General features: G+C 50.5%; 3 protein-coding genes across 3 annotated transcripts in view; all 3 read left to right on the top strand.

Annotated features, from left to right (window-relative positions):
* The window catches only part of LOC146421561 (killer cell lectin-like receptor subfamily B member 1B allele A), a 76,741-nt gene that overhangs the window by 42,907 nt on the left and 18,368 nt on the right, over positions 1-15,466 (top strand). The gene's annotated exons all lie outside the window — the stretch shown is intronic.
* On the top strand, positions 123-14,830 carry LOC146421564 (uncharacterized). The gene is made up of 6 exons (XM_085047266.1): positions 123-228; positions 11,688-12,315; positions 12,653-12,757; positions 12,995-13,179; positions 13,272-13,372; positions 13,465-14,830. Exons 1-6 carry the CDS (start codon positions 199-201, stop codon positions 13,577-13,579), a joined length of 1,164 nt encoding a protein of 387 aa, XP_084903392.1. The 5' UTR covers positions 123-198; the 3' UTR covers positions 13,580-14,830.
* Positions 9,048-15,466, top strand: part of LOC146421558 (uncharacterized) — a 37,797-nt gene continuing 31,378 nt past the window's right edge. The window contains exon 1 of the mRNA XM_085047261.1: positions 9,048-10,564. The gene's annotated coding sequence lies outside the window, so the exon portion shown is untranslated. The remainder of the gene's footprint in view (positions 10,565-15,466) is intronic.

Here is a 15,466-nt window from a genome sequence, read left to right as displayed (position 1 = left end):
TAACTGTCCCAGCCTGTCCCTAACTGTCCCTGCCTGTCCCAGCCCGGAGCTGCACAGCCAGAGGGGTTGGGGCTGCAGGGCTGAGCTGAGCCCAGAGCTCTCTGACACTGTGTTTGTGTCCCCAGGTGCTGCCGGGGAGCAGAGACAGGGCAGGGCTGAGCTGGCAGCGCCTTCCTGAACGTGGGGAAACCTCAGGGCATGGACCAGCTGGAGCCTCGCATCGTGATCCTTTTAACCTGCTGTTATCAGGTTCTCAAACTTCCCGAGGCTGGTCTTCAAAAGGCTTTCTCAGCACTGCAGGTGTCTCAAGAGCCACGTGCTCCTTATTCCAAGCAAAGACCTGCTGGCTCTGTGCTGGCAAAGAAGCAATCTGGCTTCACTAAAGAGGTTCTAAAGAAGCTTCATTGTAACCAGAATGGATCACCAGCTGGGGTGCCACACTTGCCTCAGGCACAAGAAGCCACTTGTTCTAAGCAGGAAGGTGGCACTGGTGAGTGTGCAGCGTGTGAGGATGTGGAAGAAGAATCCTGTACCAGTGATAGGAATGTGAAAGAGCTGCTGGGAGCCCACAGCACTTCAGCAACCAGGAATAAACTCGAAAGAACTCTCAGGGGTGGCCTCTAGGAAGTGGACAGTGTTAGCCCAGGAGCACAGGGCTGGCAGGGTGTGGCTGTGTCCAGGACTCTGGTGCTCTGCTGGGCCCCAGCAGTGGCTGGGACTGACAGGCCTGACCCTGGACAATTCAGCAGTAGCTGTCCTCTGTCCTTGTCTGTGTCCCTTGTCCCAGGCTCTGTCCCCATTCCTGGTCTCTCCTGCTGCCAGCTGAATGAGTGGCACTCGGGCTGAGGGTTTCTCCTGTGCTCCCTGGGCGTTGGGTGGGGGTGTGAGGGCTGGGCCTGCTCAGGACAGCTCCATCCTCACGATCTGTGACTCTTTCCATCTCCAGGCCTGTGGATCAGATCCCACCTCAATTTTATCGTGGTGCTGGTTGTGCTCCTAGCCCTGGTTGTGGCTTTGCTGGTGTCCTTTTCTGCTGTGTCAGGTAAGGAGGAGCAGCAGCCTCAGCCCAACCCCTCGGGGCACTGCGGGCTCACTGCTTCCTGTGGTGTGGAACCCTTGAACCTTTTCCACTTCCCTCTGCAGCCACAAGACACAGAGGCACTTCAGTTACTCCAGTTAACCCTGCAGCTCAGGTGCTGCTGGCCTGTCCCCATGGCTGGGTTGGGTACCGAGGGATCTGCTACTTCCTCTCAAGGGATCATCTCCCCTGGGATGAGGCTAAGGCTCGGTGCTTTGAGCTCGGGGCCTCCCTGGCTGTGCCCAAGGACAGGGAAATGGTGAGTGAGGAGTTTGGGAAGGCCAAGGGGACCCTGGGGAGCTCCTGGCCAGGAGTCCATTGTTTGCTCCTCTCTCCTTGCCAGGAGTTCCTGTTCCGCCTCAGCAAGAAAGACGATTACTGGCTCGGGCTGCACAGACAGGACCAGCGGCTGCAGTGGGTGGATGGCAGCAACTTCAGCTCCTCGTGAGTCCTGGGGGGCACAGGCAGGGCCTGGGGGGCACAGGCAGGGCCTGGGGGGCACATGGCTGCTGGGACTGTTCCTTGTGTGCAGCACTGTTTCTCCTGCTGGGGAGGACAAAGCACAACCTCTTTCTCTGCTCCTCCTTACAGGTTAAAGATCCTTGGCAATGGAGAGTGTGTGTTCCTGCGAGAGGGAAAATTTAAGAGTACAGCCTGCACAGATTACCTGCATTTTCTGTGCAGCAGAGCCCAAACTGACCTGTACCTGGGGATGGAAGAATTACCTTCTCTGTGCTGAGCACTCACAGCTTAGCCTCTTCTTCCCCCCAGCACGGGGATTTCCTTCCTCAGCTGCAGCATCTGCCTTGCACTGACTCTCAGGGTCACCTCAGTGCCACTTTGCAGAGTCACCTCAGTGTTTGATCTCAAGGAGATGAATCTGCAGGAAGAGGAGATGATGTGGAAGCTGATCTGTGGCTGCCTGGGCTGGGTGTTCCTGTCTCACTCTGGAGCCGTTCCAGGATTATTCCTGTTTCTCTTGCACTACATGTTTCTACTGTGACTCTTACATATATATACTGATATGGGAAGAGATTTCAGATACATTCTTCCAGCACTGTATTTATGCACTAAGCATATGAAAACATAACTCTGTGAGTACAGACCCACATGTTCTTCTAACACTGTATTTATACACTAACCTTATCTATATTAACATTCATTAGTGTAACACTCTGGATACAAAATTACATGTTCTAACATTGTATTTATATACTAACCTTGTGTGTATTGATGTAGTACTGTGGATACAGACCCTCTACAGACCCCTATAGATTCCTATGGACACCATAATATCTCTGTAGATCTCCACAGACCCCACATAGAACCCCTGCAGATCCTGCAAGGCCCCCCAGACTCCTCCACAACCCCTATAGATCCACTATAGAACTCCTCAGATCCCCACAGAGCCCCTATGGACCCTACAGAGCTCCATAAACCCCCATAGATCCCATGTAGAACCCCACAGATTCCATATAGAACCCCACAGATCCCCACAGCCCCTTATAGATCCCCTATATACCCCTATAGACACCATAAATGCTATATAGAACCCCATACATCCCATATAGTACCCCACAGATCCCTCCAGGCTCCCATAGACCCCTACAGAGCCCTCCAACCCCCCTATAAACCTATAAACATCCATAAGCTCCCTGAAGATACCCTATAGAGCTCTACAGATCCCCTAAGAACCCTCTAGAGACCCTATAGATCCCTACAGCCACTCACACACCCCCTATAGAGAGCCTATAAAACCCCTCCGAGCCCCACAGTGCCCCTATAGAACCCCTAAAGACCCTTCAGCCTCACACAGACCCCTATAGAGCCCCCATAGCCCTCCTAGAGAGCCCCAACAACCCCTATAGACTCCCAACAAGCCCTCTATAAACCCCTGCAAACCCTAACAAAACCCTACATCCCCTATAGACCCCTACAGAGCCCCTATAGCCCTCCTAAACAGCCCCAAAACCCATCTATCCCCCCATAAACCCTCACACTGACCCCTATAGAGCCCCTATAGCCCTCCTAGCCAACCCTAAAGATCCCCAAATTCCCCAACAAACCATCTACAGATGCTTAAAGGGCTCTATAAACGCCTAACAAAGCCCTACATCCCCTATAGAGCCCTATAGAATGCCTGTGGCCCTTCTGAACAGCCCCAAAGCCCCTATATCCCCCCCATAAACCCTCTATAAACCCCTAACAAAGCCCTACATCCCCTCTAGACCCTTATGGAATCCCTATGGCCCTCCTAGAAAACCCCAAAAACCCCCTATATCCCCCCCATAAACCCTCACACTGACCCCTACAGAGCCCCTGCAGCACTCCTAGCCAACCCAAAAGAGCCCTAAATCCCCCAACAAACCATCTGCAGATACCTAAAGGGCCCTATAAACCCCTAACGAAGCCCTTCATCCCCTATAGAGCCCTAGAGAACCCCTAAAATCCCCCTAAACATCCCCCAAAACTCCTATATCCCCCCATAAACCCTCCAGAGATCCCCCAAGACCCCTATAGAGATCCTATAGATCCCTACAGCATCTCACACACTGTTGGGGTTTATTGTTCCATGCCAGACGGGAATGACATGACACCAATGTGATGCAGAGAGTTGTCCCACTTTATTCTTCAGCAGTGCTTCTTTTAAAGCTTTTTGCCTTCCGTGCACGCGCCACGAATCTCTACATATGGTTCATACATGTGCCATGCAATTTATATAATTGGTTACAAGTAATTAACACGAGCTAAGCACCCATTATATGATTGGTATATGCTAAAATCGCAGTTTCCTGCTTTTGGGCAATATTTCCTGTTTTCCTTGGAGGAATCTCCTACTTTTGGGCAATATAGCTGGTGTTCTCTGGCCAGCTGCTTGCTTTCTTGCAGCATCAGCAAAATACTTCCTCTTATCTGCCTTCAATGAATTTCACAGGTCTGTTAAGACTGACCAGCTGTCAAGGCAGACCAGACCTCAACAACACACCCTTATATAGACAGCCTATAAAACCCCTTTTAGCCCCACAGTGCCCCTATAGAACCCCTAAAAACCCTTATAGCCTCACACAGACCCCTACAGAGCCCCTATAGCCCTCCTAGACAGCACCAAAAACCCCCTATAGACCCCCATAAACGCTTTACAGATGCCTAAAGGCCTCTATAAACCCCTAATGAAGCCCTACATCCCCTCTAGACCCCTATAGAACCATTATGGCCCTCCTGAAATACCCCAAAAACCCCTATATCCCCCCATAAACCCTCTATAAACCCCTAACGAAGCCCTACATCCCCTCTAGACCCCTATAGAATCCCTATGGCCCTTCTAAACAGCTCCAAAACCCCCTATATCCCCCTGACTAACCTGATATATATTAGTATATATTATTATTATAACACTCTGGATACAGAATTACATGTTCTTCCAACATTGTATTTATGTACTAACCTTGTATACATTGATATAGTACAGTGGATACAGACTTACATGTTCTTTTAAAACTGCATTTATACACTCCTCATGTATATTAGCATATATTAATAAAACACTCTGGATACAGAACTACATGTTCTTCTAGCATTGTATTTGTACACTAACCTTGTATACATTGATATAACACTGTGGATACAGATTTGAAACATCTGCTGCCATGGTAATGTGACCTTTGTGGGAGCAGAGTGCAAAATAATGCCAGGGTTGTGATTGGAACCCACAGGTGCCATTCCCTTAGGAGTTGCACTAATCCTTGTAGGTCTCTTCCAACTCAGAGGAGTGTGTGAGATGTTGTTGTGTGACCTCCATCAGTATTAATGGTGCCAATGTTGCTGTTACTGTAGCATTCTTTATAATATTATTATTTTTTTAAAATAAATGCTTATGAAATCTTCCGTGCCCCTCGTGTCCCTTGCCCTGCTCCCCCTGCCCCGGGGGCTTCAGCCGAGCCAGAGCCTCTTCCCAGTGCTCCCAGTGCTCCCAGTGCTCCCAGTCTGCCCGTGCAGCCTCCAGCAGCCAGCGAGGCCTTCAGCTGGGCCGGCAGAGAGGAGCTGCTGGGAGCTCCCAAATCAGTTGGGTTCCGTTTGTCCTTCCCAGCCTGGGGAACAACGATTTGGGAGTTTTCTGCCCAAACGCTGTCCGTTCCTCCGCTCAGCCCAAGGGGTTTGGGGAGATTTTGGCTTTTTGGGGGAAATCAAAGCGATGTGGGGACAAGGCGGGATTGTCCCTCAGCCGCGTTCTGACCAATCAGAGTTCGAGAATGAGGAGTGGCGGCAGAATCAGCCAATCGGAGGTAGGGCGGGCTTTCGGGTGGGCGAATCAGCCAATGAGATCTAGGGTCTGGCTTTGGGCGGGAAAATCAGCCAATGGGAGCGAGGGGCGGGCTTTGCACGTGTAGGCGGAGTTTCCCTGAGGGGAGCGACGCTCCGCTGATCTTTCTTCGAAATGTCGATTGCGCGATGGCTCTGGAATGTCCCGGGCCGGGCAGGAGGCCAAGGAACCGCTGTGGGTGAGTCCGGGATGGAGCAGAGAGCTCCCTGCAGCCCAGGCAGGAGCCCAGAGGGTGGAGCAGGAGATGCCTGAGAGAGGCCATGGGAAGCCCGCGCAGAACCTCGGGACTTGTGGGCCTGTGGGGGATCCCCGCCTGAGCAGCCTTTTCTGAGGGGTTGTGTCCCCTGGGAGAGACCCCAGGCTGGAGCAGGACAAGGATTCCTCTCTGTGACCTTGATACCAAAATTAGCCAGAAAATGAGCTTTCTAATAATGCTTCTAATTTTGAAGCATTTGAAAGCAGCCATTCTTTATTGGTGCTGAACACACCCCTGAGGATCTCTTCTTTAATCTGATGTGTGGGGTAAAACTTCCGAATGGGGTATTTGTTCCACCCGGATCACACATATTCAATACGAGGCACTTCCTGGCTAATTAATAAACTTTTTCTGGTACTCATTTCCATCCATCCACCTCCTGTTTAGAGTCCTTTTGTGGTCCTGGAGGGTCATCTAAAGGGGTTTCTGGTGGTTTCACTCACTGATGTTGCAGCTCAGCTTTCCTCGAAATTGCTTCTCATTGCATAACTGGCCAAACTCACTGTAGTTCTCTTTCTCTGTTCCTGCCCTGGTTTCATCTATGTTTATCATCCCGTATGCACACCTTTATCCTCTTTTATCTCTCTGCTAGCTAATCTTTAAGCTCCATGCAGGGTCTTCACAGGAGCTGAAAATTTCTGTTGTCTGTTCTTGATCAAATCTCTGCTTTTTTTGTGATTCTGTGTCTTTTTGGAGCAGTCCCAGCACAAAGTGTCACAAGGACTCTGCCATGGGATCAGGACACACCCAGAATAGACAGATGTTGCAATTACAGTTGCAATTACAACATATCCATCCTCAATCCCAATGTATCTAACTTCAATTAACGTGTAGCCAATGTCAATTACAATATACCCAACATCAGTTTTTAAAGTGTGTCCACCTGCAGATACAACATTACTCCTTCTCCCTCAACCCCGTTGGGTTTTGGGGCAAAAATCCCATTGTCCACAGAAAATAATCTGATTATCCACAGACCTGGAGCGTTTTTAATTCCAGAATAAATCCCCCATGAAATGCTGCCCAGCGTCACCGTGTGGCTCTGGTGACAACAGCTGGCAGAGTCCTTTCCCCTCGGGCTGGAGAGCAGTCAGGGCAGAGCCTTGAGGTGCTCCTGAGTCCTGGTGGAATTCCTGCCCTGCTGTGTCCAGTTCTGGACAAATGCCCACAGTAAATGTTTCACACAAAAATAGGAGGGAGTTATTGAACTCTGGCTCACCTTTATCTCTGGTGTGGTTGAGGTTTCAGAAAGCCAAAAATAAACTAGCTGACGACAGAACTTCATTCCTCCCTCTGCCCCTGGGTTGGATCTTTATTCTCAACAAAGAATTGAAATCTCTCGTTCCCAAACCAGTGAGGATTCCTGACAGATTTTACTCAGTTATACATTAAAAATAGAATTTATCCTTTTTCCCTTTCTGTGACCAATGTGGAGTGGGTAAATCCCACAGAGTTCCCAAAGCCTTGCTGACTTGTCCCACTGTTCTTGCTATGAAATGGGACCCTCTGGCTGATGACATTCCTGGAGGAGCTCCAAAGTGGGGAATGATTTGATTTAACGATATTTTCATTCCCTTTTTTTGCAGGGAAACACTTCAGGCCATCTGGAAATTGCACCAATTGAAAGACATTTATAGCTCTCAATACACAGAAATTCTTTGAAGTCAATTTACCAAAAACCTCCTGCAGAATTTCCAGATTTGAGAGCCTCAATTTTTTATTCACAGTATTTGGGTTATTTCTTCTACATGTGCCACACTTCTGAGTCTTTGCAGGAACAGTTTCAGTCATTTTGGAGTTAATTCCTGTCTTAAAACCTCTCTAGAATTTAATGCTTTAGTTCACTGAGAAACTCTCACACCATGTTCGGTGGTGCTTTAATATCTGATAGGGTGATACCTTGTGAAACCAAAATGTTTCCTCCTTCTCTCTCTCTCTCTCTGCGGTTATTTTTCTCTGACCAAAGTCATGTCGTTATTTTCATGCTGATTGGTTCTCTTTTGTGTTCTGCAGTGCAGAACAGAAACTTCAGCTGGTTTTGCCCTTCCTGTAGGCTTAGATCAAGATGAACTCTGCTGATAACAAAGTGCTGTCTGCCCAGAGTGCACTAAGGCAAACCACACTTACAATCCCTGCAGATCTTTACTTTTCTGTCCCTCAGTTCCAATGTCCATGTTAGAGCAACCATTTAGTCCTTCTGTGCTCAAACACCTCATGGTAAAGCTTTAGATTAAATCACCTCCTTCAGGGTGGGGAATGCAATTTCTGCAATGCATTTTCTGTTGCAAACAAAGTTATTTCTTTCTGTGTTGTTTCCAATCTGGGTTCTCTGTCAGGCTTGCCTTTAAACACAGCTGGACTGGAGTAAACTTCTTGTGATTGTTTGGACTGTTTCTGATTTTGGAATCAGAAGCACAGCAGGATTTTGAATTTCAAAGGTAATTTCCTGTCCCAATGTACAACAGGACTGAGCTCAGTCAGTGGCTTCTCTTGTGTCCCAAACCCTTCTGTCCCACCTGTGTCCCACAGAGCTCAGGCTCTGTCCCAGAGGGAATTTAGAATTCAAAATCAGCAGCTCCATGGCTGTGACTCCTCACAAGCAGCTGCATCATCCTTGACTCAGATTATTGAGCTGTTGAGAAAAAAATAAATAAATTTCCAGTGACTCCTCCCTGAGCCACTGGGAATTGTGCCAGAATTCCTTGGGAAAGATGTTGGCTCTCAGAAGTGAATAATTTAAAAGATCTCTGGGACCTGCCAAGCCCAGAGGCAGAATTACCAGTGCTTGCTTAAGTTTTTGGAGCACAGCCTGAGTATGATCAGCCAAAACAATAAAATCTTTATGGGTAATTTCAAAGTCAGTACCATAATAATTTCTGATCCATGCCCTGATCATGCCAAGGCAAGTCTGCAATTCCCTCACAGTTTATGTCTCCTGCTCAGTTTAATTTAACCTAGGGAATTTCAAAATCCAGAATTTTGACCTCTGAGAAATTCAAACCCTTTTCCCAGTAAATTCCCTCCTAATAATGGTTCTGGAGAGCTGGGCAGTGCAAAAATCCATGAGTTCTCCATCATTTCCCCAGTTTGAATTCAATTAGATGGAAAAGGAGCTCATTTCACTGACAGCTGTGACAAAGTCACCACTTCATTCCCTTCACAGGGTGTTTAATTTGGAATAAACAGCTCCTGTGCCTACCAAAAATCCCAATTTTCCATTTCCCACAGGCAGAAACTTCTGGTTCTCTTCACAATTTCTCTGCTGTTGCAGGAGAAAGAGCTCAGAGGAGTCCTGGGTTTCACCTGAGGGTCCCAAAGTCCATCCTTTTATCAAATGGACTTGGTTTGTTCTCAGTCTTCCTAATGAAGGTTGAAGAACTGATCCCCATAGCAATCCTCCCCTCCCTGGTAGCTGATTTCATCTCTAATTGCTATCACTCTCAGTTTGGTCATCTCCTGAATATTTGGGGTTTTATTTGGGGTCAGATTTACCTCTCATGAAGTTTCAAGGAGTTTACCACTATGGAATGCTCAGTGCCCTGGAATCTCTGTTGTTTAATTGTCACATTATCACAGAATTTTCCTGTCAAACAATGCCGGCAGTTTTCACCTTCCTGGTGAGCTTTTATTATCTTTTATTGTGTCCTTGTTTACACATGAAGCTGCATATTTAACCCTCTGTGCACTGGACTGAGTGCACCTGAATTTACACCTAAATTGTCTTTCTCCTGACAATCTCAGTGCTTAGGGCAGACTTGGCCTGTGCTACAGATGGAACAGCAGTGAAATTAATTGGATTTGTTATCAGAGAGACCAGAGCAGGAGAATGAAAACTCCTAAGTTAAACAACTTCCTTCCCCATTCCCAGTTTAAGAGTTTACCAGTACTTTAACTTATCTTATTCTTTTAACTTATGCCTTAACTGATGGCTTAACAATTCAACAGAGGAATTACACTTAGCAACATTTAACCTTAAACCTTCATTTGACAATTCAACAGAGGAGCAACACTTAGCAGCATTGAACTTGGCTTGTAACTCTGACTTAACCTCACAGGCCTGACTTACTCAGATGTCTGAGGCACTGAAACTCCTCAGAGCAGAATTTCTAACACGTTTTCCAGAGCACAGGGACAGTGTTTGTTCACAGACAGAGTCAGTTCCTGTCAGGAAATCTCCTCGAGTACACTAAATGCTCACTCCGGATGATTTGCCATCTCCCCAGCAGGCAAAGGTGGAGCCTCGAGGAGTGTGGGGATCAGCCCAGGGTCACTTTGTTATTTGGGGATCCCTGAGTGCAGCAAAGAAATTTCCCAGCTCGGAGAGGTCTCACTCAGAGGGAGGAGCTGCTCCAGGAGAGCTCCGAGGGGCTTCTTTTGGATCGCTGTTCACAGGACCAGAGAGATGGGCTTTAGTCACAGCCATGTTTCATGCTGGCTACACTTAGGGCTGCCAACTTGCTCTGAAAGTGAGATAACAGCCATGTTGAGCCATGCAGAGGGATAAAAAGCGGGTTGGGCTGTTGGTGGGGAAAAGAGGAGCTGGTTGGGCCCGTGCGTGGGTGGTGATGTGTTTGTGACCAAGCAGAGCTCAGCGAAGGGGGTCTTTATCAAGGCATTACTGAACTGTTGCTGCAGCCGAGAAAAAACCACGAAACTGCCTCGGCGGCGACGGCGTGTCTAGGGGCGTGTCACTGCTATTGGCTGATCCTCCTGCCACTCCTCGGTTTCGCGTTTGGATTGGTCAGAGCTGGTCTGTATAATTGCTATCTGGGACAAAACTCAAGTTCTTTGCAATTGACAGCGCAGGTACCGGAGCATCTCCGGAACTCCAGAGCGGCGGCAGTGACCGGAGCGGAGCGCAGAGCCCGGGGAGGCGGCGGCGGAGCTCGGAGAGGCTGTCCCAGCGCAGGTGGGAGCCGCGCTGCCTTGTGCCGGGGCTCGGGGCTCGCTGCGGGCGGATGGAGGGGATGCAGGGGGCGGCTGGGGGGCTGTGGCGGCTTCCTTCTCCCGTCTCCCTCCCTCCCTCCCTCCCTGGCTGTGGCGCCGTGTTGCCGCTGGCCTCTCCTCTCCTCTCCTCTCCTCTCCTCTCCTCTCCAGAATGTTTATCTCCAATCTGTCTATTTAAATGGGAATATATCAGTGCCTGTTTGGGAGATTTTTCCTTCTCCATCTGTTATTTACATCCTTGGTTTTTCCTGAGGTGTCTCCAACAAATGCTGGCTGGATGCTCTCTCTCTGTGTGTTATTAATAAAACAGCTGTAAAAATATTAAATTGGGAGGCCTGACTGGGAACCAATTCCATCCCTGACGGAGCGGCTGCCCGCGGTCTCCTTGCCGGTGATGCCGGAGCAGCGCTGGCTCGTCCCGCTTGCTGTCGGTAGCACAGAGGTGGCTCTCCTGTCCCCGGGACTGTTTCTGGCCATGCAGGACCGGGCTGGGAGCCCCTGGTGCAGCGGGAGATGTCCGTGCGTGGGCTGGGGTGGGACGGGAGGAACTTCAATGTATCCTCCAGGCGAAGAGCCCTGGAGGGGAGAGATCAGCTTGAGGTGTTTTCCGTGCATCCTCGCTCCGCCGCGCCGCGCTTCCCTTTCCGCCTTCCCTGCCAAGCTCCGCCTCCTGTCCAAACCATGCCCAGACCGGGCGGTGCCTTCACTCGCTGTCCCTGAGCTCCAACCCTCAGCGCAGGGCATGCAGGGGACAATGCTGAGCCCCTCAGGGCTGCTGGTTCTTCCCCCTCGGCAGGCTGAGCCCGATCTGCAGCTGCCCTGTTCCCGCACTCGGCAGCTCCCGGGCGCTGTCCCTAACTGTCCCTGCCTGTCCCTAACTGTCCCTGCCTGTCCCTAACTGTCCCTGCCTGTCCCAGCCCGGAGCTGCACAGCCAGAGGGGTTGGGGCTGCAGGGCCGAGCTGGGCCCGGAGCTCTCTGACACTGTGTTTGTGTCCCCAGGTGCTGCCGGGGAGCAGAGACAGGGCAGGACTGAGCTGGCAGTGCCTTCCAGAGCCAGCACCAGCCGTGGCCTCTCATCATGTACCCCCCAGTCGGCCAGGACGGTGGCTGTAAACGTGCAATGGAAGATGGACTCGATGTTTGTGTACCATCAGTGCTGATATCTCAGGAGCAAGATGTCTCTTCCAAGTGTGCAGTGAGGCAAGGTGTGAAGAGTGTATTCTGCCCTGGGGATGGAGAGGCTGCTAGAGAATTCCCTCAGGTGCCACATCTTTTTGATGGGGAGCAGAGCCATAGCAGTGATACATCTGTAGGGAGCCAATGGATGGACAGCGGCTATGGCTCCAGCTTTGAGAGGCCAGAGGAGCACCAGAATCCTGAAGACAGGTCGGGAACTGAGCACACAGAGCTGCCTCAGGTTCCACATCCTGCTGAGCACAACTGGAAAGATTCGATTTGTGAGCCTGAAATGAGACCAAGGAAAGACAAAGCCATTGTTGAGATTCATGAGGATGCCCAGGATGGATCAGCAACCAAGGGCACAGAGCTGCCTCAGCTGTCAGATCCTGCTGGGCACAGGCAGGGAGAAGCTGCTTCCCTGTTGGAGCAGAGTGAATCCCAGCTCAGGGATGGGATTGGAGAGAAGTGCCAGGATTGCCAGGATGGATCAGCAATGGGAGTCACACACAGAAAGACCCTCAGAGGATATCTGGGTGAGCACAGGGCCAGCACTGTGGCCTGTAGGGAGGGGACAATGGAGAGTGTCACCCCAGGGGCACAGGGCTGGCAGGGTGTGGCTGTGTCCAGGGCTCTGAAACAGCCCTTGTGCTCTGCTGGGACTGACAGCCCCGGGTGCCTCTAGCCCTGGACAGTTCTGCTGCTGCAGGCTGTCCCCTGTGCCTGTCCCTGATTATCCCCAGGCCCTATCCCTTTTTGTGCCCTGGCCCTGTCCCGTGGCTCCATTGCTGTCAGCTGAGTGAGGGGCAAATTGGCTGGGAGTTCCTTCCTGCTCAGGACAGCTCCATGCTCACAGCCAGTGCCTCTTTCCAGCTCCTGCTGAGTGGATCAGATCCCATCCCATGCTCACCCTGGCTCTGCTGACTCTGCTCCTGCTCCTGGCTGTGGCTCTGGCGGTGTCCTTGGCTGCTGTGTCAGGTAAGGAGGAGCAGCAGCCTCAGCCCAACCCCTCGGGGCACTGCGGGCTCACTGCTCCCTCACGGCCGGGATCGTCCCTCAGCCCCGCCCTGACCAATCAGCGCGCGCGAGAACGAGGAGTGACGGCTGAATCAGCCAATCGCTGGGGAGCCGCAGGTTTGAGCGGGAAAACCAGGCAATGGGAGCTCGGGCTGCTCCGTGAGGGGAGAATCCTCAGACCTTCTGTTCGCTCTGCAGGGAGAAGTCAAACAGACGCTCCGGTTACTCCTAACACTCCGCGGCTGCAGGCCTGTCCCCATGACTGGGTTGGGTACAACGGGTTCTGCTACTTCCTCTCGAGGGATTATCTCACCTGGGATCAGGCTAAGGCTCGGTGCTCCGAGCTCGAGGCCTCCCTGGCTGTGCTCAAGGACAAGGAAATGGTGAGTGAGGGTTTTGGGGTGGCTGAGGGGAGCCTGGGGAGCTCCTGGCCCAGCGGTGCAGCTCCCACTGTCGGCTCCTCTCTCCTTGCCAGGAATTCTTCTTCTACTTCAGCAACAAAAACGATTACTGGCTCGGGCTGCACAGACAGGACCAGCGGCTGCAGTGGGTGGATGGCAGCAACTTCAACTCCTCGTGAGTCCTGGGGGCACAGGCAGGGCCTGGGGGGCACAGGGGCGCAAGGTGTTCCCCTGAGGTTCCAGCGCTGTCTCTGCTCCTCCTTGCAGGGTTCCTCTCCTGGGCAATGCAGAGTGTGTGTTCCTGAGTGACAATAGGCTGAGGAGTGTGAGCTGCTCGAATAAGATGCAGTATATGTGCAGCAGAGCCCAAACTCGCCTGTGAGAGAGGGTAGAAGAAGGATTTTCCCCATGCTGAGCAGTCAAAGGTTCATTTCTTCCTTCCCAGCACAGGGATTTCCTTCCTCAGCTGCAGCGTCTGCCTTGCATTGACCCTCAGGGTCACCTCCGTGTTTGTTCTCATAATCAGTGAGATCTAAGGGAACTCAGTGTCTCAGAGTTCCCTTTCTTCCTGATCTCAAGGTGATGAACATGCAGGAGGAGGAAATGATGTGTGTGAGAAAGGTCCTCTCGCTATTTAAAGTTTTAAAGAATTTATTCACTCATTTATGTAGCAAAAACAATGATAAGAGGCTTTGAATGGCTCTCTGCCTTTGCCTAAAGGGAAGTGCAGCACTGGGTGTGGCTCAGATAACCGGCAACCAGAAAGCCTTGAGGGCTGTGTGGCTACATTTCATTCCTCACAAATCTCACCCTATCATCTCCACTAAGCTCTCCCCGAAGGTTTGAGATGATTAGCTGGAGATTGTGTCAGTCCTTTCAATTGTATTGTCACTTGCTTCCAGTTCTCTGGGATCTTGCCATAGGCTGCTCTTCACCCCATGATCTCCTTGCATTTATCCCTTGATGCAAAAATCCCATCAAACTCCTCCTTTGATAACATCCCCAGTATTCTAGAACATTCTAATCCTCCCTATCATTGAAATATATTATGTACCTAAGCTATAACTATCATTAACTTACAACAGGGGTATTAACTGGACACACTATCAACTGCCCAAAAATACAACCATTTCCAAAATACAACCATTTCCAAAAAACCCATTATCCTTCCACAAATGTGCAATAATAACAACCATTAGAACCACTTTGATCATAACCCCTCCCAGGACTAATCCTGTTTCTCTTGCACAACATATTTCTATAGTGATGTTTTCTATATATTGATATAATGCTGTGGAGACAGATTTCAAACATATTCTCCTAGCACTGTATTTCTATGCTAATTTTGCACATATACATTGATATATACTTCTTTGGACACAGACTGTGAACAGGTGCTTCATATGAATGTGACCTTCCTTGGTGTAAGGTAACAATCATGCCAAGGTGTGGATTTGACCCCACAGGGACCATTTGCTTAAGGGCTGGAATCAATCCTTGGGGTCCCTCCTAACTCAGAGCACTTTTGTGTGTCCTTGTGTGATGTCTATTGGGATTTATGGTAACAGTGTTGCTGTTGTTGTTATTTAGAGTATTATTTTATTACTTTTTTTAACAAATGCTAATCAAGGCCGCGCTGTCCCTCGTGTCCCCTCAGCACCTGCAGCCCTGTCCCTTGCCCTGCTCCCCCTACCCCGGGGGCTTCAGCCGAGCCAGAGCCTCTTCCCAGTGCTCCCAGTGCTCCCCAACCTGGGCAAAAACCATTTGGGGAGTTTTGTGCCTGCAATCTCTCCCCTCCTGCACTCAGCCCAAGAGGTTTGGGGAGATTTTGGCTTTTTGGGGGAAATCAAAGCGATGTGGGGACAAGGCGGGATTGTCCCTCAGCAGCGTTCTGACCAATCAGAGCTCGAGAACGAGGAGTGGCGGCAGAATCAGCCAATGGGGGTGCAGGGCGGGATCTCCACAGGGTATATAAAGGGTCACTGAGCAGCTGGGAGTTCCTCATAGGTTTTAAAATGTCGGAGCAGAAAAAGGCCTGGAATGTCCCAGGCCGTGCTGGAGGCCAAGGAACCGCTGCTGCTCTGAACCGGCGGGAGGTGAAAACCGCTGTGACACTGTCCTCCTCACCCTGGTGTCCCTCGACAGCACACAATGCCTCAGGAACAGGCTGCTCCAGCAGGGTTCCCCCACAAGTCCTGCCAGCAGCCACTTCCATGGCTCTGCAGGAGCTTCCCATGGCTCAGGGTCTCTCTCAGGCATCCCCTGCTCC

Source organism: Lichenostomus cassidix, unplaced genomic scaffold (genome assembly GCF_008360975.1).
Source record: "Lichenostomus cassidix isolate B80296 unplaced genomic scaffold, HeHo_3.0 HiC_scaffold_33, whole genome shotgun sequence".
In the NCBI taxonomy this organism is placed as follows: Eukaryota; Metazoa; Chordata; class Aves; order Passeriformes; family Meliphagidae; genus Lichenostomus; species Lichenostomus cassidix.
This window is presented reverse-complemented; position numbering and strand designations above follow the sequence as displayed.